The sequence below is a fragment of the Gorilla gorilla genome, chromosome 23, assembly GCF_029281585.2.
Source record: "Gorilla gorilla gorilla isolate KB3781 chromosome 23, NHGRI_mGorGor1-v2.1_pri, whole genome shotgun sequence".
Lineage (NCBI taxonomy): Eukaryota > Metazoa > Chordata > Mammalia > Primates > Hominidae > Gorilla > Gorilla gorilla.
The window spans coordinates 28,378,074-28,399,821 of record NC_086018.1 but is presented as its reverse complement, the minus strand read 5'-3'; the positions used below and the strand labels follow the sequence as shown (position 1 = coordinate 28,399,821).

General features: G+C 54.3%; 1 protein-coding gene across 9 annotated transcripts; it reads right to left on the bottom strand.

The window, feature by feature from the left end:
* Positions 1-125: 125 nt before the first annotated feature.
* On the bottom strand, positions 126-21,730 carry CCDC157 (coiled-coil domain containing 157). 9 transcript variants are annotated; one of them, XR_010133196.1, is made up of 14 exons: positions 21,572-21,709; positions 16,590-16,743; positions 12,466-12,724; positions 9,117-9,288; positions 7,786-8,398; positions 7,012-7,089; positions 6,453-6,664; positions 4,976-5,143; positions 4,649-4,817; positions 3,073-3,278; positions 2,388-2,476; positions 2,122-2,302; positions 1,178-1,496; positions 357-500 (listed from the first exon to the last, which is right to left on the bottom strand). XR_010133196.1 is itself a non-coding variant. In XM_055374178.2 (13 exons), exons 3-13 carry the CDS (start codon positions 12,711-12,713, stop codon positions 1,302-1,304), a joined length of 2,331 nt encoding a protein of 776 aa, XP_055230153.1. In that variant the 5' UTR covers positions 12,714-12,724; positions 16,590-16,743; positions 21,572-21,709; the 3' UTR covers positions 538-1,301. The 9 variants fall into 9 exon arrangements, 8 of the variants coding, with proteins under 8 accessions (XP_055230156.1, XP_063561116.1, XP_055230153.1 ...); XM_055374178.2 differs by lacking the exon at positions 357-500 and having other exon boundaries at positions 538-1,496; XM_055374179.2 differs by lacking the exon at positions 357-500 and having other exon boundaries at positions 539-1,496; positions 3,073-3,257.
* Positions 21,731-21,748: the final 18 nt, after the last annotated feature.

Below are 21,748 nucleotides of genomic sequence, written 5' to 3'. Positions count from 1 at the left end.
TTTAAGATTTTAAAAAGTTACCTTAGGTTCTACTGCCTGTGGTAGATGGAATTCTAAGATGGCCCCCAAGGTCTCCCACTACCACCCGCCGTGAACATGCCTTGCATTAATATAATTTCTGGAACTGGGACTCAAAGGGATTTTATTTATTTTATTTTTATTTCTTGAGATGGAGTTTCACTCTTGTTGCCCAGGCTGGAGTGCAATGGCGTGATCTCGCCTCACTGCAACCTCCGCCTCCCGGGTTCAAGCAATTCTCCTGCCTCAGCCTCCCAAGTAGCTGGGATTACAGACATGCGCCACCACGCCCAGCTAATTTTGTATTTTTAGTAGAGACGGGGTTTCTCCATGTTGGTCAGGCTGGTCTCGAACTCCCGATCTCAGGTGATCCGCCTGCCTCGGCCTCCCAAAGTGCTGGGGTTACAGACGTGAGCCACTGCGCCCGGCTTCTCAAAGGGATTTTACGCCCATGGTTGGGTTCTGTCTTATAGCAAGCTGACCTGAAGACAGGGAAAGTATTTGAGTGTGAGCCTTGCCCTAACCACATGAGCCTATTCAAAGTAGTTTTCTACTGGTAGAAGAGGAGGAAGTCAGGGATTTGAAGCATGTGGGGGATTCAGCACATGAGAAATCCTCTGTTGTTGACTTGAAGATGGAGGGAGCCCCATGGCAAGGAAGGTGGACGGCCTCTAGGAGCCGTGAGAGGACCTGGCTTACAGCCAGCCAGCGAGGACATGGGGACCTCAGTCCCACAGCCGCAAGGATCGGAATTCTGCCAACAAGTGGAGCTTGGAAGCCAATTCTTCCCCAGAACCGGCAGAAAGGAACGCAACCTGGTAGATGCCTCAATTTCAGCCCTCTGGGACCCGGAGCAAAAAAACCCAGCCACACAGAACCTGGACTTCTGACTGCCAGAACTGGGAGCTAATGAATACATGGCCACGGAGTTGGTGGGCGCCTGAGAGAGCTGCTCAGCTGTGAGGTCCTTCCCCTGGACTTGAGCACAGGCCTTCTGGCTCAGGGTGCTCCCCTGTGAGAGGGGTGCCCGGGGCACCCCAGCCTCCCTCAGCAACTCCCAGGCCCCTCAGAAGCAGGAGGTTGGGCTGACCAAAGCTGTGGTAGCTCAGCTATATACATGGCCCCTCTTGACCCTTCTCTGTGAACTGAGGTGCTCTACCTGACGGCCTCTTCACCAAGGGAAAATGCTTCAGGCATTTGGGAGCGTGCACCCTGAGAAGGCCTCAGCAAGTTTTTGGAGATTGTCTTTCACAGGTGAGGTGGCTCAGGGTAGGCCGGTGGCTTCATGAGGAAAACCAGAGCCCCAGATGCTTGGCCGCATGGCACCCTGGGCTGAAGAGACCCCCAAGGGACAGGGATGGGAAAGCCAGGGCTGGCAGGGTGTCCTCTGCTTGGTGGAGGCCTTGCCCCGCCTTCAGTGGCCTCCTGGGGCTATGACCTCCAGGATTTAGAGAAACCTTCATGACGGTCACCATTTCCTAAAGGCAAGGAGATCCTCAGTGAAAGGAGGCCTGACCTCTTGGGTCCTTAATGTGCCCAGCGCAGGTCCAGAGCCAGGGTGGGAGGCTGAAGGCGTTGCTGCCCTCTGCCTGCTTCAGACATCCTCACCGGCCCTTCCTCTGTCCACTCCCACCTGACCCCTTTCTGAGTCAGTGCGGGCCACTGAGCCCAGGTTCACCCCTCGACCCTTACTCTGGGGATAGAAAAACGGCCCTTCACCTGGCCCAGGTCCTAGGAGCTTCCTCTGCCCTGGGTGTACTCTCCTATCCCACAGCCTCTGTCGGGAGGGAAGCAGGAAGACCCCTTTTACTGAGGGCCCATAGTGCCAGGACTCTGCTGACTGACTGAACTACATGGCTGGGGACTCAGTGGCCCCTGCCCAGGACAGGGAAGGAAGGGTTCTTTCCTTGGCTCAGTCATACTGTGAGGCAAAGATTGCTGTGGGCCAATGGCTGGGGCTTTATTACAGTGGGTGGGCTGCCAGCCACCTCCCATCCAGCCTCAGCCCTGGGCCACAGGCTACATGGGCCGCTCCTGGGGCTGGTGTGCAGAGCTGGCCTGTCCCCGGCCAGGTGACAGTCTCTTTCTCAGCCTGACCAAGACCTTGATGGGGTTCTGGGTGCAGGTGTCCAAGTGGGTCACACCCTCCAGCAAGGACTTGCTGGGCTGGCTGCAGGGCTGCCGAGATGGGGATGCGCAGGACTGCCGAGGTGGGGATGTGCAGGGCTGGCCCAGCAGGGTCCTACCCGTCCTGCTGCTAGGAAGGTGCTGTCTGCCCAGAGGCCTGAAGGAAAACCAGATCCAAGATCCCCTGTGAATGCAGGGAACACTCCACTCACCTGCCCCACCTCCAGTAAAGCCTCACTTACCCTGGGGATGTGCTCTGGGCCTGGACTGGTGGTGTTGCTCCCTGGGTTCCCTTGCTGGAAGGGGACCAGAGCCGGTCCTGCGGGATCAGCTACAAAAAAAAAAAAAAAAGCCAGTCTTATAAGGGCCCAGGAGTCCACTCCCCACTGTACAGAGAGGGTGTCGTAGCCAGGGATGGGGAGAGAAGGGCTGGGCGCATACCCATGGGCCCTTTCACCTAGGGGCAGGGCCTAGGAAGCCTTCCAGGGCCTATTCTTAGCTGCAGAGCCTCGGGCAGGCAGCAAGTGTGGGGAGGTTTCTTTCTGACATGGCTTCTTTTTTTTTTTGTAGGAATGGGGTCTCATTATATTGTCCAGGCTGGTCTCAAACTCCTGGGCTCGAGTGATCTGCCCGCCTCAGCCTCTCAAATTGTTGGGATTACAGGCATGAGCTGCCGCGCCCGGCCCGACGAGGCTTCTTGCTGCACTTAAAGGAATGACAGCTATAGAGGGCATATGGGACTGGAAGGTATCGGATCCATAACATCCTCACGCCTTCTGGAAATGTGAAAAATGTTTCACAAAAGCACAGCCTAAGGCCTCATGTGATGGGGTGGGCTCTCCACAAGTTCCTGGGGCAGAGTCTGAAGACCTGCTGCTGGGTAGGGGCTTCCTCCTGGTCCCCAAGGGCCCGCCCTCTCAGGCCCACCTTGAGGCCACCCTGCTGGGCCACTTCCCGGATTTTGGACAGCATTGATTGGAGCCGCCCGTTCTCCTCCTGTAGGACCCGGATGCGGATGTCGTTGGCCTGCACTTGCCTCTCCATGTGATCTGTGACGTTGCCAGAGTCTGTGGGACATGTTATCTGGGATTCCACGCTGCTGGATCTGCCTCCTGTGCCCAATGGGATAGGACCTTAGAAGGGAGGCACACCAGCTTGGGCGGGTGGCCTGGAGGCACAAGGGAGCTGTGTAGTGCACCAGGCCTCCCAGCTCATCTTCCTTCTCCCGAGGCCTTATTCCCCCTTCCCTGTCCCCCAACCTGCGGGGAAGATGACCATAGTATTATAAAATCTGAGAGCTGGGTGGGACCTAGAGCTCTCAAAAGACTTAGCAAGGCCGGGCGCAGGGGCTCACGCCTGTAATCCCAGCACTTTGGGAGGCCCAGGTCAGGGGATCATTAAGTCAAGAGATCAAGACCATCCTGGCCAACATGGTGAAACCCCGTCTCTACTAAAAATAGAAAACTGAGCTGGGTGTGGTGGCGGGCCCCCGTAGTCCCAGCTACTTGGGAGGCTGAGGCAGGAGAATCACTTGAACCCAGGAGGTGGAGGTTGCAGTGAGCAGAGATTGTGCCACTGCACTCCAGCCTGGCAACAGAGTGAGACTCTGTCTCAAAAAAAAAAAAAAAAAAAAAAAAAAAAGACTTAGCAAATAAGCATGAGAGGAGAGTGAATCTCTGACAAGGCCCCCTGTTTTGGACAGGCTACAGCCAAAGTGAGCTGTCCAAGGTCACACGGCCAGCTCAAGCGTGGGAACGGCAGGAATTCCGCAAGGCTGCTCTTCCCCTGCTCTTGTGATGGATGCTTCCTTCTGGCTCCAGGAGCCCGGGAGAATTGCTGCCCCTTCTGGTTCAGTTTCCTGCTATGGGAAATAGCTATGGGGCTATGACCTGCCTCACAAGGTGGTTGAGAAGGGGACAGAAGGGCCTGGATGATGTCTCATGAGCAGCTAACTGCAGATCTTCCTGCCAGCTCTGCAAATGGATTTGCCCTAGCACTTTAGGGGTCTGGAGGGGCTGGGAGAACCCAGGTCACCTGATATCCAATCCTGTGCCAAGATGGGTACCTAGCACTCCTATGCCATGGGGTCTAGGACAGTGGGCAGCTGGAGGCTGTGTCCTTGGGACTAGTCCCATGGTGTGGTTTGGGGACCCATTCCAAGAACCAAGAAGGGGGACACACAGAAGTCGAGCAAGAATTAGCATGTGACGTAGTGAAGAGCACAGGCTGTGGGGACAACCAGACCTGTGTCTGCGTTTGGCTGTTGTGACTAGAGGCAGTCACATCACTGTTGGGCTTTCACGTCCCTGTGTATGCAGAGTGGATGACACATGAAGCACTTGCATGCTGTGGTGGGTCCACAGGGGTTGCGCTGCTGGCCGCCTGGCTTTAACACCCTTGCTGCAGGCTAGGGAGCTGCAGTCCCCAGTGTCCTGCCCACACGAGCCCTCAGCTGCTGGCCCTGAGCCCCAGCGTGCCCTTGGCACCATCCCCAGTCCCCTACCATGGATCTGGGTCTCAGTGGGCCTGTGCAGGTCTGGGAAGGCCACCAGCAGCCGCTCCCGCTCCTTCAGCTCCACCACCTCCCGTTCTAGCTCCAGGATGGTTAGCCGCAGGTCCGTAGTCGCCTGCTCCAGGCCTTGCTTCTCCCTCTGCAGGCTCTGCAGCAGCTCCTGGGGCAGAGGGAGGCTCAGGCCTGGCTCTTGAGTGAGCTACATGGCACTCAGCGCCCCGGGGCACCGTCCCTACCCGAGACAAGCCATGGGACAGGCCTGCAGGCACTCAGTTGGCCGGAGACTTCTCTGGCAAAAAGGAAGACCCCCACCCTCACCTGCTGGGCCCTGAGCTGGCATTGCCCCTGCTCCCGCTCGCTCTGCAGCTGCTCCTCCACGCGGGCCCGCTGGGCCTCAGCCTCGTCCAGGCTGCCCCGCAGCTCCTCACATTCCTGGTCCAGGCTGTCCAGCTGCTTTAGCAGGGCTCGCTGCTTGGCCTGCAGAGACTAAGCAGGAACGGACAAGCAGGGAGGCTGTGAGACCCACAGGGCTAGGCCCAGCCATGTGGAACTAAGGAGGCTATAGCATCTACTACCCCCCGGCTGCTACGCCCCTGGGGTGTGTGTCTGTGTCTAGGGAATGCTGGTCACACGCGTGGAAGGGTAGGGGTCGGGGGAAGCTGGCAGCAGGCAGATGCACACTGGACCTGGTCAAGGCCAGGATCCCAGCTTGAAGACCCCGGCCCTTGGAACACAGATGGCTGGCTCTGGGGGTCTCACCCCCACTTCCTTCCAGTCATACACAGACCCCACTTGGAGAGGAATTCTGGGAACTAAGTTTTTCTTCTCCTCGGGTCTCCAGTGTCACATCATCCCATGTCACTGAAGCCCACATTTCCTAACACTCACTGAACAGAAAGCAGGAAGAACTAACGCTGGACTGCTCGGAGTCCTGGCTCCACCTCTCACTAGCTGTGTGGCCTTGGGCAACTTCCTTAACCTCACTCAATAAGGCTGTTTCCTCATTCGTAAAATGGGGGTGGCAAGAGTATCTACCTCCTGTTGCTGTAGTGAGGAGTAAGCATCAGAAGCTGCGGCGCCTGAAGCCTGGGTCACAGCAGACACCTGATACATGGCGGCTGTGACAGTTTGCAAGGCACAGAGAACAGCACCCACTTGGGGTAGAAAGGCTTCCCCTACCCTGGGCCCATGTCTGACCCTGGGGACTCTCAACTGAACTCCTGGCTCCTTGCTGAGCTTTTGAGGGTAGACCCAGCCAGGACAGCCCCCAGACCTGCCCCTTTCACTAGGCAACAGGTCACCTACTCCCTCAACCACACTTCTGAGGACTCCTGTGAGGCCCCATTGCCCAGAGCACAGCTATGCCCTGGGCCCTGGCTCACCCTCTGCCTGCCCTGTCCTTCCCCTGGCTGATGGACTAATTGCCTGTCATGGGCGTCCAGCTCAAAGGCCACCTCCTCCTAGAAGCCATTCTGGATTCCCATGGCAGATGTGGCCATCCCTCCCTGCACCCCTTAGCCATCTGGCAGGAGAGTGTGGCACACCTGCTCATCTTTGCCTGTGGGGCACTCTTCCAGAGTGAGGCCTCACTGGGCAGTATCAGTCCCTGGGTCACTGTTCCCCCAGTGCCTGGTTCAGGGTAGACTCTCTGTAAAGGTGAGTCAACCCCCACACCTGGAGGTATCTCAGGGAGCAGATGCCCAATACAGATGATCCCCCATTCCCTGACAGTGGAGCCCTCTTTCCCTGCAGCCTACATTGCAGATGCCCAGGCTAGCGAGGGCCCTGGCCTCACCTCCTGGTGGCGGACCATGCTGTCGACACGGGCCTTCTCCTTATCCAGCTCCGTGCTGGCCCAGCAGATCTGCTGGCCAGCGCCCTCCAGCCGACCCACCAACAGCTGCACCTGCGCCTCCAACTGCTGCACCTGCTCCTCCAGCTGCTGCACCTGCCTCTCCGCTGCCGCCCTGCGCTCGCCTTCCTCCTGCAGCTGCTGGGCCTTTGCCTCTGCAGCATTAAGTGGCCATGGGATGGGTTAGGGCAGGGGAGCGCTGTACTACCTCAGACCTAGGACGGGAGCTCACATCCCATCTCTGGGCCTCAGAGTCCTCAGCCACAAAATGGGGCTCTAGACCCCACCTGAAGTGGGTTTGGAAAATAGAAGGTGCTTTCTCGGTAGGAGGTGGCACCCCAGTTTGGTCATCGCCAATAGTGTGGTTGGTCAGGCCCACCCTCCTGTGGCTGGTTCCCTTCATCTTTGCCCTGGATGCTCAGGGGACAGAGACGGACGATGCTCATCCAGCCACACCCCTGGCTTGAGATGTGGCATGGGGGCCTATGACGGGGCTCCTTACCCACAGCCTGCGTGGACTCCCGCTGCTGTTTCAGTTCTCTCTCCAGGGTGGCCATCTTTGTCTTTAGGTCACTTGTTTCTGTGGCAGCCAAGAGAGAGGCCCTTCAGAGGGTCCCATGGACCTGGCCGGCAGCCTTCATGCCCAGTGTGCCCCGTGGAGTGGAGGCAGCCCATCGCCTGCAGAGGGGCCGCCTGCGGCCATGGGAGGAGCTCTAGGGAGGCTGGTGTAAGCGGCTGGGCCCTTATCCACCCTGCTTCTCATGGGCTGGCTGCCATGTGTCTACACCTCTCTGGGCCTTGGTGTCGTCCATGGAGGCAACTGTGAGGCTCAGAAAGGGCAAATCCCTCAGGCCTCCCATCAGTGGGCAGTGGCCAACTTCTGGTGCCAGGAACTTTGTCTCTAATGGCTTTTGCCAAAACCAGAGAGGCTGCTCTGCTTGGCTGGAAGTGCCAGGGGAATAACTCTCTGGAAGTAGCCCTCAATGACTGACAGTGCAAGTGGATACATACCTCGGTTCCCTCACTGACTGATGGACGAGTCTGGGCAAGCGTCCTAGCCCAGCTCCTGGTGGCCCCAGCGGGACTGAGATCACAGTGTCACCACCGGATGAACACACCCTTCCTTGCTGCCCTCCCTTCCCTGCCTCTTGCCTGTGTCCCAGCCTGGGTTCTTCCACACAAACCACTTGCCCTGGAAGCCCTGTCTCACAAACATCCATGCAAAGGCTGTGGCAGAGCCCCTGGGCACCAGGCATCTGGCCTCTGGGGCACAGACCTGTGAGCAGCTGCTGTTTGTCGTGCTCCCACTCAGACAGGCACTGCTCATCCTCCTCCGCCTGTCGCCGCCGTGCCCCCTGCTCCTGTTTCAGCGCCTGCTCCAGCTTGCCCGCCTGCTTCCTCAGGCCATCCTTCTGCCCTTCGGCCTCCTCCAGCTGGGCCCTGAGGGCCTCCACATGCTTACAGAGGCGCGTCAGGTCTTTCCTCTGCTCTGCTGCCCAGCGGCCCACGGTGGCAGCCGGCAGTGGCCTGAGCCCCATGCTGTCCTGCACCAGTTGCTGGAACTGGCCTAAGGACGAGGGCAGGTTCTGGCTCTGACACAGGCTGATGACCACCTTGCCCACCTTCCGCAGGCTTCCCTGGACGCTGGCGCATGCGTCACAGGGCACCAGGGCCGTCTCAATGGTCTGGGAGTGGACACTCCTGGTGTTCCTGGACGTCGTCGCTGGGAACTGCAGGGAGGCTCTGACAGGGATGCTCTCTGGCTCTTGGCAGGTCTGGGGCAAGCCTAGCACTGGGGAGGAGGGCTTGATGAACTTGGCAGTCAGATATTCAGGGCTCCTGGCTGGCTCGCCCTTGGTGGTGGGAGTCTCCCTTTGGTTTGCCCCTTTCTGTGTTCAGAAAAAGACAAGGGAAAGCAGGTGAGGGAGAGAGTAGAGAGGGAGGTGACTGGTTCCCTGGGGGATGTTCTGTGACAGTGTGACAGCCTTGCCTGACAGACCCTCAAATGTTCTCTGACACCGACGTGAATAAGAGAGAACTTTCTCCCTCTGTTACTCTGACTCAGCTTACTACACCCAGGTCTCCTCTCTGCGGCCTGCACCCCAAGCTCCAGGCTTGATCTGATTGTATGCATGGTGTTGGGAAGGTGATGGTGACGGTCACAGCTGCTGGTTACTGGGCTCTTGCTTACTGGACCTGCCTGCTCTTGTGTCACCATAACCACTCTCAGTTTTAGTTTCCTTCCCATGATGGGAACAGTGGTTCTTCCCCAGTGGGTGGTTGTGTGGATTATGGGATAGCCCATAACAAACAGGGGTCACATGACCTCCGTTGTACAGATGAAGAAACTGAGGTTCAAAGTAGGCAAGATTTTTCCAAAGTCCCACAGGGATGTCAGAGCCAGGGAGCAAGGCATGATCCCCAAGGCCTGCGTTCTTAACTGCCACACTGTGTGGGGCTTGATTGGGAGGGCAGTGGGAGCTAGTAAAGGCTGTGGTGCACATAGTGGTAGGCTAGGAAGCCAGAGCTGGGGCGAGGTGTGAAGGCCACCACAGTGGGGAGATAGAGGCTGAGGCTGACCCACCTGAGACAGAGGCTGGGACCCACCTGGGGGAGTGGCTGCTGGTGGAGCGTGCCCAGCCTCAGCAGGCTGTCCCAGAAGCGCCGCACCGTGAGCCCCACGGACATGCAGGGCCCCGCAGCCTGTGCAGGGGGCATCATCTGCTCTGAGCCAAGGTTCTCCAAGTAGCTCATACAGCTTTGAAGCAGCAGCAGGAGCCTGCGGGCAGAGATGCTAGGTTGCTGGGGCCCAGGCTGGTGCTAACATACCCTCAGACCATACAACCGCAGCTCTGGCTCTGGGGAACTGGACCAGGCATCAAGAGCTTGGAGAGTCTCAGAATATGCTCTGCTGGGCCAGCTTCAAACCTAACCCAGGGGCTACTTCCTCCGGGAAGCCCTCCCTGGCCACAACCTCAGCTTGGGAGCCTCTTCTGTGTCTCCTGGGTGGCACTTCTGCCTGGCTCTTCTCCACTGGACCAGGGAGCTCTGTGAAGCCAGGCCTGGCCTTGCTTCAGTTGTATCCTGAGTCCTTGAAAAGTTCTGGGTGAACGGCTGCCTTATATCCAGTGGCCCAGAGCCTCCACCTGATAGATGACAGAGCTGAGACCCAGAGAGGGGAAGAGCTTGCCCACAGACACACGTTGATAGGGCAGAGCAGGGAGTGTGCACAGTCTCCTGAGGCTAGTCAGGGGCTTCTGCAGGGTGAGCTGCTTCTGTGACAGTGGAGACCTGTGTCAAGACAGCTAGGTCTCTGTCCTAACCTCCAAGTTTAAAACTACAGTCAGGCATGAATTGTAAGAAAAAGGAGTATTATAATAAAAAGCTAAGTTTGCATTTGCATGGGAACCAAGCTGTTTTAAAGAAGTATTGTGTTTACAACACATACCAGGAAGATGAGTGAACTTAGCTTTTTGCAGATGCAGGAGGGTCATTCCAAAACCTGTAGGGCCTCGGGCAGAGAGGGCCTGGGGGCGGAGGTGCCAAGGGCCTCCAGGCCCCGCCCCTCTCTGGCCAAGGTGTCCTCCTCTGCAAACAGGGACAACAGCACTTGCCATGGTGCCAAGCAACATCGGGGAACGGGAAAGCATCTGAAAAGAGGACAGAGCATGGCTTTGGCAGAGCAATCCGTCTGCTCAGACCAACCGACCCTCGCAGCGGGAGACTGTGGTGCTGTCTGCAGCCTTAGCCGTGATCCCACCCCTGCCACGAACTGAGCAGCTCAAAGCTACAACACTCTAACTCAGCCAGAGGTAGGCAGAGGGGTCAGGTAGGGCAGAGGGCATGTCAGAGACAGCTTCACAGAGAAGCGGCTGGGTAAACCAGGCCATGATGGATGGGCAGGACACTCCTAGCAGAGGGACAGTGTAATGCATAAAGTCATGGAGAAAGGAAGGTGTGTTCTGTGCTCATACACGTTCAGCTGCTCAGAGGTTACAGATGGTGCTTTTGTACCAAGGGCTCCTCCAGCCCTCAGAGTGGTAACCCTGGCTTCTCTGTCCCTAGGCAGGTCATCCTGAAACCACTGGAGTCCCTCTCACATTCTTTGCTACCTGTCTGGCCCTCACGGCTTTAAGGTTGTTTTTTGTTTGTTTGTTTGTTTTGAGACAGAGTCTCACTCTGTCGCCAGGCTGGAGTGCAATGGCACGATCTCAGCTCATTGCAACCTCCACTTCTTAGGTTCAAGCAGTTCTCCTGCCTCAGCCTCCAGAGTAGCTGGGACTACAGGCAGGCACCACCACGCCCGGCTAATTTTTGTATTTTTAGTAGAGACGGGGTTTCACCCTGTTCATTGGCCAGGCTAGTCTCGAACTACTGACCTCAGGTGATCCGCCCACCTCAGCCTCCCAAAGTGCTGGGATTACAGACGTGAGCCAACGCACCTGACCATTTTTAAGGTATTTGAGCGCTAGAACCCTGGGATACAGTCCCCAGAATGTGAAAGGCTGGTGACCATGTTAGCTTTGCTTTTTCTTTCTTTGAGACAGGGGCTTGCTGTGTTGCCCAGGCTGGAGTGCAGTGGCATGATCATGGCTCACTGTAGCCTCGACCTCCAGGGCTCAAACAATCCTCCCACTACGGCCTCCTAAGTAGATGGGACAATAGGCACGCACCAGCCAGGTGCGGTAGCTCACGCCTGTAATCCCAGCACTTTGGGAGGCCGAGGCAGATGGATCACCTGAGGTCAGGAGTTTGATCAACATGGTGAAACCCCGTCTCTACTAAAAATCCAAAAAAACTAGCCAGGCGTGACAGCAGGCACCTGTAATCCCAGCTACTTTGGAGGCTGAAGCAGGAGAATCTCTTGAACCCAGGAGGTGGAGGTTGCAGTGAGCTGAGATCACACCACTGCACTCCAAGAAGAGCAAAACTCCGAAGAAAAAAAAAAAAAGGCATGCACCAACACACCCAGCTAATTTTTAAAATATTTTTGTACAGATGGGGTTTCCTTATGTTGCCCAGGTTGGTCTTGAACTCTCAAATGATCCTCCCATTAACCTCCCAAACTGCTGGGATTACAAGTGTCAGCCACCGTGCCAAGCACACCATGTTAACTTTATTTTTATTTTCACTTTTTTTTTTTTTTTTTGAGAAAGTCTTACTCCATTACCGAGGCTGGAGTGCATTGGCATGATCTTGGTTCACTGCAACCTCTGCCTCCCAGATTCAAGTGATTCTCATGCCTCAGCCTCCTGAGTAGCTGGAATTACAGGCATGCACCACCACACCAAGCTAATTTTTGTATTTTTAGTAGAGACAGGGTTTCACTATGTTGGCCAGGCTGGTCTTGAACTCCTGACCTCAAGTGATGCACCCGCCTTGGCCTCCCAAAGTGATGAGATTACAGGCATGAGCCACCATGCCCGGCCAACCATGTTAACTTTAATGATAGCTTAGAAGTGATGAGGCTGCAGGAGAATCAGCAAGGCTCTTCCCAGCGGGTCAGGATTTGGAAAAACACATCCCGTGTCTGGCCTTGTGATATGCAGAGGGAACAGCACAACCCACAGGACAACAGGAAAGAGAGCCCGGAATGGAAACTCTGAGAAGCAACTATGGGGTCCCCAACACAGAAACCCTGAGGAGGCAGCTGGGAGCGGCTGAGAGACCGTGGTCACATCTGTGCTGCCACAGAGACCGATGGAATGGAAATCAACTGCCTGAGGTGGACAGGCTAGGAGAGCCTAACACAGGATAGCAAAGCACACAACACAAGACACATGATAAAAGGTAAGACCACTTTGAAAGTCCTGAGCTGATGTGGCCCTGACAGGTACTCAATGGTGACTGTTGTTCCAACATCACCCCTGCCTCTGGAGGGGCTTCCGTAGCTGCCACTGGTTTCAGGGGCAGGTGCCAGCATCCTGAGATGACCAGGCTTGGTCAAGGCCCTCACCTGTCGATGACCAGCTCCAGCAGCACGGCATGGGACAGCTGCGTGAACTCGGGGTCACCTGGAACATGGTCATAGTGCTCCAGCAGGGCCACCATGTCGAGGTCACAGGCCATGCGGTCAGGGAACTTCCAGGAGGGGAAGCGCACAGGCCCGGCGCGGGAGAAGACGTCTACGATGGCACCCTGCAGGTCGGTGAGGTCTGTGCGCAGGCTCTCCATGCAGGCCTGGCTGCCCAGCAGGTGCGCCATCCTCACAGATCCTGGGGTGAGCAGAGAAGAGCCCTGCCAGCCAGAGCCACGTGGCTGCTGCAGGAGGAAACTCCCTGAAACCCTCATCTGCCCAGGAGCTGCTAGGCCGGAAGTTCACCCCAGACCCTGGGGAGAAGTCTGTTTCCCAGCCCCAGGTGACAAGGCCTTTCGGACCCGGTTCTGGGTGGCCTCACCAGCCTCTCAGTTCCCCTACCTCAAGCACATACTGCAGAGTCCATCACTCTATAAGTCCTTCCTGAGGGCTTGTGTATGTCGGGTCCCCTGCTCAAGTCTGGGTGGATACAGCTATGAACAAGAACATGCCTACCATCCTTTCCTCCCAAAGTGAACCCTTGAACAGGGCACACACAACTGAGAGTTATAGCTACAGCATGATGGGGAGTGTTGGGCCACACCAGGCCACTGTCATATCCTGCCTAGACCACTGCAGCAGGTTCTAGCTGGGTCACAGGCCTGCCCTCTCCAATCTGAACAACTTCGGCTCCAGAGATTTGGACAAAACTCTATTGGACCATGTCATGCTGGCCACAATGCCTCGGTACTCCCTGTGGCCTGTGGAAGAAAAGCCACCTCCAGACACATCCCTCACCCCACCTCTCTCCAGTCCCCTCCCCTCTACCCCATAGTCTCCCCTCCACCCCACAGTCTCCCCTCCGACCACCATCAGCTATGAGTTGCAGCTCATGCACACCAGGCACTTGTTTCTAAATCCTCGCCCATCTGTCCCCTCTGTCTGAATCATGCTCCCCTGTCCAATTCCCATCACCTGGCTAACTCCTCTCATCCTCCAGGGTTCCTGGATATTACCTCCTCCAAGAAGCCTTCCCTGAGTACCCTCCATGCTGGCTTAGATAATCCCTCTGGGCTTCCACCATCTCAGCTGTGATTGCTCTCTGCTGGAACGGCCTTCTCTCTGAGCCACCTTAGTCCCTGTGGTATCCCCAGTGCGGCCAGCCAGGGACCTGGCCCATTGTAGATGCTCACTGGCAAATAATGACTCAGTGATTGAATGGAGAAAAGAAAAAGAATCGCAAAGAAAATTTAAAATGCACTTGACTTCTAAAGTGCAAGAGAGGAAAACATGAAAACTTGCATTGAGACCTATTGTCACCACGCTGGTGACAGAGAAGCCATTATATATATATAGGTTTTTTGGGGTTTTATTTTTTTTTGAGATGGTGTCTAGCTCTGTTGCTCAGGCTGGAGTACAGTGGCGTGATCTCAGCTCACTGCAGCCTCCACCTCAGCCTCCGCCTCCTGGGTTCAAGCAATTCTCCTGCCTTAGCCTCCCGAGTAGCTGGGATTACAGGTACCCGCCACAACGCCTGGCTAATTTTTGTAGTTTTAGTAGAGATAGAGTTTCTCCATGTTGGCCAGGATGGTCTTCTGACCTCAAGTGATCCATCCGCCTTGGCCTCCAAAAGTGCTGGGATTACAGGCGTGAGCCACCGCACCCAGCCCCATTTATATATATTTTTAAAACAATTTTTGTTTTTACTGATGCATAATAGATGTCCATAGTTTCAGGATTATTTAATACATTCATATAATTTATAAAGATCAAATCAGTGTACTTAGAATATCCATCACCTTAAATTTGTCTTTTCTTTTTTACTTTTTTTGTCTTGTTTTGTTTTTTGAGACATGGTCTCTGTCACCCAGGCTGGAGTGCAGTGGCACCCTCACAGCTCACTGTAGCTTCAACCTCCTGGACTTAAAGTGATCCTCCTGCCTCAGCCTCCCAAGTAGCTAGGACTACAGGCATGTGCCACTACACCTAGCTAATTATTTATTATTTTGGGGGGGTAACATCTTGAGCTGGCAATTTAAAAAATTTTTTTGTAAAGACGGGATCTCACTGTGTTGCCCAGGCTGGTCTCAAATTTCTGGGTTCAAGCAGTCCTCTCTGAAAGGCTTGGCCTCTCAAAGTGCTGGGATTACAGGTGAGAACCACCACACCTGGCCTTTTTTTTAATGCTAAGAAACTTCTGAGGCCAGGCGCAATGGCTCACGCCTGTAATCCCAACACTTTGGGAGGCCGAGGCGGGCGGATCACCTGAGGTCAGGAGTTCAAGCCTGGCCAACATGGTGAAACCCCATCTCTACAAAAATACAAAAATTAGCCGGGCATGATGGCGGATGCCTATAATCCCAGATACTTGGGAGGCTGAGACAGGAGAACTGCTTGATCCCGGAGGTGGAGGTTGCAGTGAGCCGAGATCGTGCCATTGCACTCCAGCCTGGGTGACAGAGTGAGACTCTGTCCTAAAAAAAAAAAAAAGAGAGAAACATTCCATTTATTTTCTTCTAGCTATTTTGAAATGTACAATAGATCACTATAAACTAGTCACCCTACTGATCTATTGAACACTAGGACTGCCATTACGTTTTTATACAGAGAATCCCAGCCCTGCCCCTTCCTGGCCTCAGGCAAGTCACTGAGGCCCAGCTGTAACATGGGGACATTGTCTCCAAGCAGGCCAGGTTGTTGTGAAGGCATTAAAGGAGTCATGAGTAAGGTGCTTGGTCCAATACAAGGCACCAGTAAAAGTTCTTAAGCAATATTAACTATTATTATTATGAATAATATTATTAGCGTAACCACAGCAAAGCCCATCCTTGTCTTGTGCTGGGGCCTGGCTCCCGTTCTTCCCCAGTTCCCCTGCGGCCCACACAGAATGCTTCTGGTCCATCTTCTGCCGCCTGTGGACATCTGAAGGTGGTGATCTGGATGAACAGTCTATGACCCTTGACTCAGAAGGTGGAGAAGCGAGACACTGCCCTGGTCCCTCCTGTGACTTATCACCCTCCAGCAGAGCTGGGGTGTGAGTTGGCAGCTGGTTTCAGAGCCAGCATTCTGCTGGGTGTCAGGCAGCTATGCGGATGCTGAGCTCCAGCTCCTCCCCACCTGCCAGCAGGGGCCCCTTGTCCTTGTTGAATTTCTCAGTAGCAGGAAGTAACTCCTTGCACCAGCCCCTCCCTGAAGCAGGGGCTGCTTGGGCAGCATTTAGGCCATGGCCCCTTCTGCCTCCAGCAAGTCCAGGGCTGGCTGAAAAATTGTTCTCCCAAACCTATCCTCCCCACCAACCTCCCTCATCTCAGAAAACGGCAACCCACTGAGTTCACCTGGCTTAGCCCTCGACTAGGCATTTCCTGAGTTCCCTCTTTCCTCTACCCCCATGTCCCAGGACCCAGTGCTGCCAATCCTACATCCAGACCACACTGGGAACCCAGCATTTCTCTCCATCAACACTGCTCCTACCCCATCATCTCCCCAGACACTGCCAGAGCCTCCCTGAGGGGTAAGCCACTTCCCTTCTGCCCTGTACCACCTGGTCCATCCTGGTTGTACATGGCAACCAGAGTGATTGTTTAATAAGGCAACCCACCTCTGCTTGGAGCCTTTTCCTCTCTTTCTACAGCACCAAGACTGGACCGCTTCCTGGGGCTCCTGCCCTGTGTGGCCTGCCCCAGCTTCAGTGTCTCCCCACCCAGAATGCGCCCTTCCCCACACTTCTTCTAGATAAGACACCTCCCTCAGGCCCCCCGCCAAACATCCCCTCTTCAGGAAAGCAAGCTCCCCAGGGCCCCAGGCCGAGCGAGGTTCCTTGTCACACATTCTCAGAGCATCCTGTTCTTTTTCTTCCCAGCATACACCACCGCCAGAATGGAATCATTATTTGAGAAGTTATTTGTGGTTGGCAGCCTGTCTCCCTGTGAGCGTGTGGTATGACCTGGTCACCTGGGCTGAGAGGATTAAGGGCCAGCCTGTGCCCACAGGTGCTGGGAAGCTCAGAGGCACCCAGGGGAGGGGTGGACTCTTCACCCTCCTAGAAGATGGGGCTTTCCCCTTACCTCTGTGCAGGTGCCTGCCCGTGGAGCTGGAGTGACTGAGTGTGTCTAGTTCTCAGACGAGCCTGTGGGCTCCAGGGCTCTGGGTCAGAGGCCCATCCAGGTGCCCGGCTTCCTGTCTCCAGTGCAGGGTTGGCCCTGAGTAGCTCTTCAGACCCTGGGAGGGGATGACAGTGACAGTGAGTGAAAGCACAGTCAGGCAGGGCTTCCTGGGAGCAGGGTAGAAGGCTGTCCAGGAAGGAGAAGGGGTTCCAGGCTGGAGGAAGGAGGGGAGAGAAGGGGCAGGTGGGCTGCCTGCCTTCAGCCTGAGCACAGGGCACTCTTCAATAGTGCTGGCTTCGACTGAAGAACCTACTGTGTGCCACTTCCCTGAATCTGCCTCATTTCTACAGAGGAGGAAACTGAGGCTCTGAAAAGTTAGGGAGCTTGCCCGAGGTCACTCAGGAAGTTGAGATTCTGAGTCCACCATCTCTGCTCTGTCCTCAGGCCATGCTACTTCTAGAGCAGCAGTGTCCAAAAGAAATATACTATAAGCCACACACGCGATTTTAGGTTTTTCTACTAGCCACAGATGGGGTACAGGAAATGCTACCCCAAAATATGGCACCTTAGAAATGCAAAAAACTGCAGAAGCAGGAAGGCCACCCTCATCTTCCCCTCATCCTTCTTCTCTGAAGCAGGCCGCCAGGAAGGTCAGTCTGTGACCTCTCCCCTCCTCCCCTGAAGACCCTCATGTGACAGGTGTCCTGCCCTATACCCAGATGGGAAGCAATGCCACATAGGGACACCAAGAAGAATCTGAGCAAACAGGCCTTACTAAATCCACGCCCTCCCTCATGTATTACTACTAGATCATACTTTTTTTTTTTTTTTTTGAGACAGAGTCTTGCTTTGTCACCCAGGCTGGAGTACAGTGGCACAATCTCAGCTCACCACAACCTCCGCCTCCTGGGTTCAAGCAATTCTCCTGTCTCAGCCTCCTGAGTAGCTGGGACTACACGCTACCACGCCCAGCTACTTTTTGTATTTTTATTATTTTTAAAATTTTTAATTGCATTTATTATTTTTTTGAAAGAGAGTCTCACTCTGTTGCGCAGCCTGGAGTGCAGTGGTGCGATCTTGGCTCACTACAACCTCCACTTCCTGGGTTCAAGTGATTCTCCTGCCTCAGCCTCCTGAGTAGGTGGGACTACAGGCACGTGCCACCATGCCCAGTGAGTTTTTGTATTTTTTATTAGAGATGGGGTTTCACTATGTTGGTCAGGCTAGTCTCAAACTCCTGACCTCGTGATCCGCCTACCTCAGCCTCCCAAAGTGCTGGGATTATAGGTGTGAGCCACCGCGCCCGGCCAATTTTTGTATTTAGTAGTAGAGGCAGGGTTTCACCATATTGGTCAGGCTGGTCTCCAACTCCTGACCTCAGGTGATCCACCCGCCTTGGTCTTCCAAAGTGCTGGGATTACAGGCGTGAACTATCGCGCCCTGCCAGATCATACCTTTGGGTCCACCAATCATAATTCTGCACACTGACCATAAAAACACAGATCTCCTTGTTTCTTTGGGTTTTCATTTCTGAAGGTTTCCATGTCAGGGAAAACTTTTTTTTTTTTTTTTGAGACGGAGTCTCGCTCTGTCGCCCAGGCTGGAGGGCAGTGGCGTGATCTCGGCTCACTGCAAGCTCTGCCTCCTGGGTTCACGCCATTCTCCTGCCTCAGCCTCCAGAGTAGCTGGGACTACAGGCGCCCACCACAACACCCAGCTAATTTTTTTGTATTTTTTAGTAGAGATGGGGTTTCACCATGTTAGCCAGGATGGTCTCAATCTCCTGACCTCGAGATCTGCCTGCCTCGGCCTCCCAAAGTGCTGGGATTACAGGCATGAGCCACCACGCCCGGCAGGTAAACTTTTATTGAATTTGTATGCTTTTCTCTTGTTAATCTGTTTTTAAAATTTTATTTCATTTATTTATTTTTTAGAGACAGGGTCTCACTCTGTTGCTCAGGCTGCAGTGCAGTGGTGCTGTCATAGCTCACTGTAACCTTTAACTCCTGGGCTCAAGTGATCCTCCCTCTCAGCCTCCTGAGTAGGTAGGACTACAGGTGGGTGCCACAGCACCTGGCTAATTTTTTTGTTTTTTGTAAAGACAGAGACTTGCTATGTTGCCCAGGCTGCTCCTGGCCTCTTGGCCTCAAGCAGTCTTTTTGTCTTGGCCTCTCAAAGTGCTGGGATTATAGGCGTGAGACACCTTAATCTTTCATTAAACTTGCAATGAGTAAGGAAAATATATTACTTTTTCTCCCTTACACATTAAACAGAGTAAAAATAAAGGTCAATTAACTTTAATTTTAACAGCATATTTTATTTAACCCAATATACCCAAAACATTATCATTTCAACATATCAATATACAATTATTAAGGAGATTTTTAACATTTTTATGGTATTAAGTCTCAAAATCTAATGCCTGTTTGACAACACATGGCCATTTGGACCAGAAACCATTTCAAATGTTCAAAATCTGTGTTGGCTGGTAGCTACTGTATTGGACGGTGCAGAGGGTTGGATGCTGTGTGTGCATTCAGCAAATGAGGACTGAGTATCTGTTCCATACCAGGCACTACGTCAAGACCAGGAACACAGCAGGGCACAAGGAGCCCTGTCCTCCAGGAACTACCAGTGATATCTGAGGGTCTCCGCAAGGGGTAAGCTTGTGTGTGCCAGTTTCACCCATGGGATATCACCCAAGGGATACGTGTCTGCCCCATGATACTCACAACACACATGCCCACATCCTACACTCCTGTTGTCTTGGCAACTGCCTCTCATGAACTATTGCTGCCCAAGAGATTTTATGTCTCCAAGGAGGGAGGCAGAAACAAAGGCAAAATAACACACGGAAGTATTCTGGGTTTCCTTCCTGGAATGGGCATGAAAGAAATAAAGATATCAAGAAGCCCCCAACCTGGAAGAAAGTGTATTCAGGTGGCAAAGCATCTGGAATTCATAAGCTTGCTTGTGAAGGCACCAGGAAACACTGATCTGTTCACCTTCAAATAACTACAGCTGCCACATGGGGCCATCCTGGATATCAACTCCCAGTAGATCCTGGTTCAGATAAGTAGCAGCAAATGCCCAAGTGTCAGGAAAATCCAAGATGACCTTATGTTGTTTCTTCTGAAAATTGAGGTCATGCAGATACAAGCATGGTTTAAGAAGTACTTTATGTGTGTGTCAAGTGAAGAAGCACTTGACGTGAGCTCTTTCTGCAATTCCTGGGTCTTGAGTGGAACCCTCAGTCTGAAGCTGCCAGCCGTGCACTGTACCCATGACCACATAGGTGACAGCACTAATTGAGCCCTTAGGGAGGAGCAGCAGCTATCTCTGCCTCTCCTCAATTTCCTGGGGCTCAAGGTGGACTTTTGACTCCCAGAGAAGAGCAGGAGCCTTTCCTGCATTTCCGTTCAACATTCAAGCGCCTTCTCTCTCTGAGAACTAGTACCCTAACCCTACTCGGTAAAGATGATGCCTACTTCCCAGCCAGGGTGCCTGCTGAGATTCAAAGCCACCACCATGAAAACACGGGAAACTCTAAAACCAGCTATGTGGCAGATGTCAGTCTCAAACATGAGATTGTTAATTGCCTGGATCCCTGGGGATACTGAGGGGACTGAGGGCAAAATAACTAACTGCACTAGTAGAGGAATAAGACTGGCTTGAACTTGCATTCCCACTCTACCAACTCCAAACTTCACTGTCCTCATTTGTAAATAGGTTGCTATAAGGAATAAATGACGTAACACATGAAGTGTTGGGCACAGTATCCGGCTCATAGTAAATGACCAATACATCCCAGCTATCATTATTGTACATTAATAACAACCATGACACACAGCTACGATGTGTGTGGGGGAGGGGGAAGACTTCAGAGAGCAACCTTTCCTATCACTCCCTCATTTCACAGGTGAGGAAACTGAAGTCCAGGAACAGGTTCGGAGCCAGCTCCCCGCTTTCCAGAGTTGAGGAGAGGAGGAAGGAGAGAGGGGGGAATCGCAGGAGAGGGAGAGAAGCCGGCGGGATTCGAGGTAGGCCTCTGGGGAGCGAGCCGCATAGCTTGCAGGGCCGCACCTGTGAGAGTGAGGGGTGAAGCCTAAAGCAGCAGCCCTGAGTGATGGCTCATGCGTGTAATCCCAGCACTTTGGGAGGCCAAGGCGGGAGGATCGCTTGACCCCAGGAGTTTGAGACCAGCCTGGGCAACATAGGGAGACGTCCTCCCACGTCCCTACAAAAAAAAAAAATTTAAAAACTGGCCGGGCGCGGTGGCTCACGCCTGTAACCCTAACACTTTGGGAAGCCGAGGCGGGCGGATCATTTGAGGTCAGGAGTTCCAGACCAGCCTGGCCAACATGGTGAAAACCCGTCTCTACTAAAAATGTCAAAAAAAAAAAAAAAATTAGCCGGGTGTGGTGGGCGCCTGTAGTCCCAGCCACTCGGGAGGCTGAGGCAGGAGAATCGCTTGAACTCGGGAGGCGGAGGTTGCAGAGAGCCAAGATCGCGCCACTGCACTCCAGCCTGGGTGACAGAGCAAGACCTTGTCTCAGAAAAAAAGAAAAAAGAAAGACAAAGAAAGCAGCAGCCTTGATTTGAGAGGGAGGCCCCCAGTGGGGCTTGAGGGCGGGACTACGGAAGGCAGGGGATGGAAGCAAGAAAAGGCAGGTCCGTGGGAAAAGGGAATTAAGGGCGTAGGATTTGGAAGCGGGGCTTGGAGGATGTGGGTCTGAAATGAAAGGGGGGACTAAGGGAGTAGGGAAGTGGGGCTCTGAGGCGGTGAGCCTGAGGGGACAGGGGCTCTCCTAAATGAGAGACCAATGGGAGGGAGCTGGGCTCTTGGAAGGCGGGGTCGAAGGGAGCGAGGTACTGGCCTGTGGAGTAAAGGAGCCGCGAGGTGAGTGCGGCGGGGGTCCGGCGGGTGACGTACAACATCTCACCTGTCTTCGGCGTCGCGGTTTCAGCCTCCGTGTCTGGTCGGCTCCCGGAACTGCCCCCGGCGCGCCTGCGGCTACCGGGATCCCCGAAAAGCCCTAGCCGGGCGCTCAGGCCGCTGCCTTGGCAACGGCGTCGGACGCCGCGGTGCCCGCGGGGAGGGGCGGGAAGCGCGTCACGGC

Bases quoted from the DNA above. Each gene is read 5' to 3' on its own strand.
- CCDC157 (XM_055374178.2), bottom strand. From the start codon at position 12,713: ATGGCGCACCTGCTGGGCAGCCAGGCCTGCATGGAGAGCCTGCGCACA. The intron at 3,279-4,648 runs GTAGGGGACTGG...CTCCCTTCTAAG, and splicing joins CACTGAGACCCAGATCCATG to GTCCTATCCCATTGGGCACA. The intron at 2,477-3,072 runs GTGGGCCTGAGA...TTTTTTTTGTAG, and splicing joins CCCAGCAGGGTGGCCTCAAG to CTGATCCCGCAGGACCGGCT.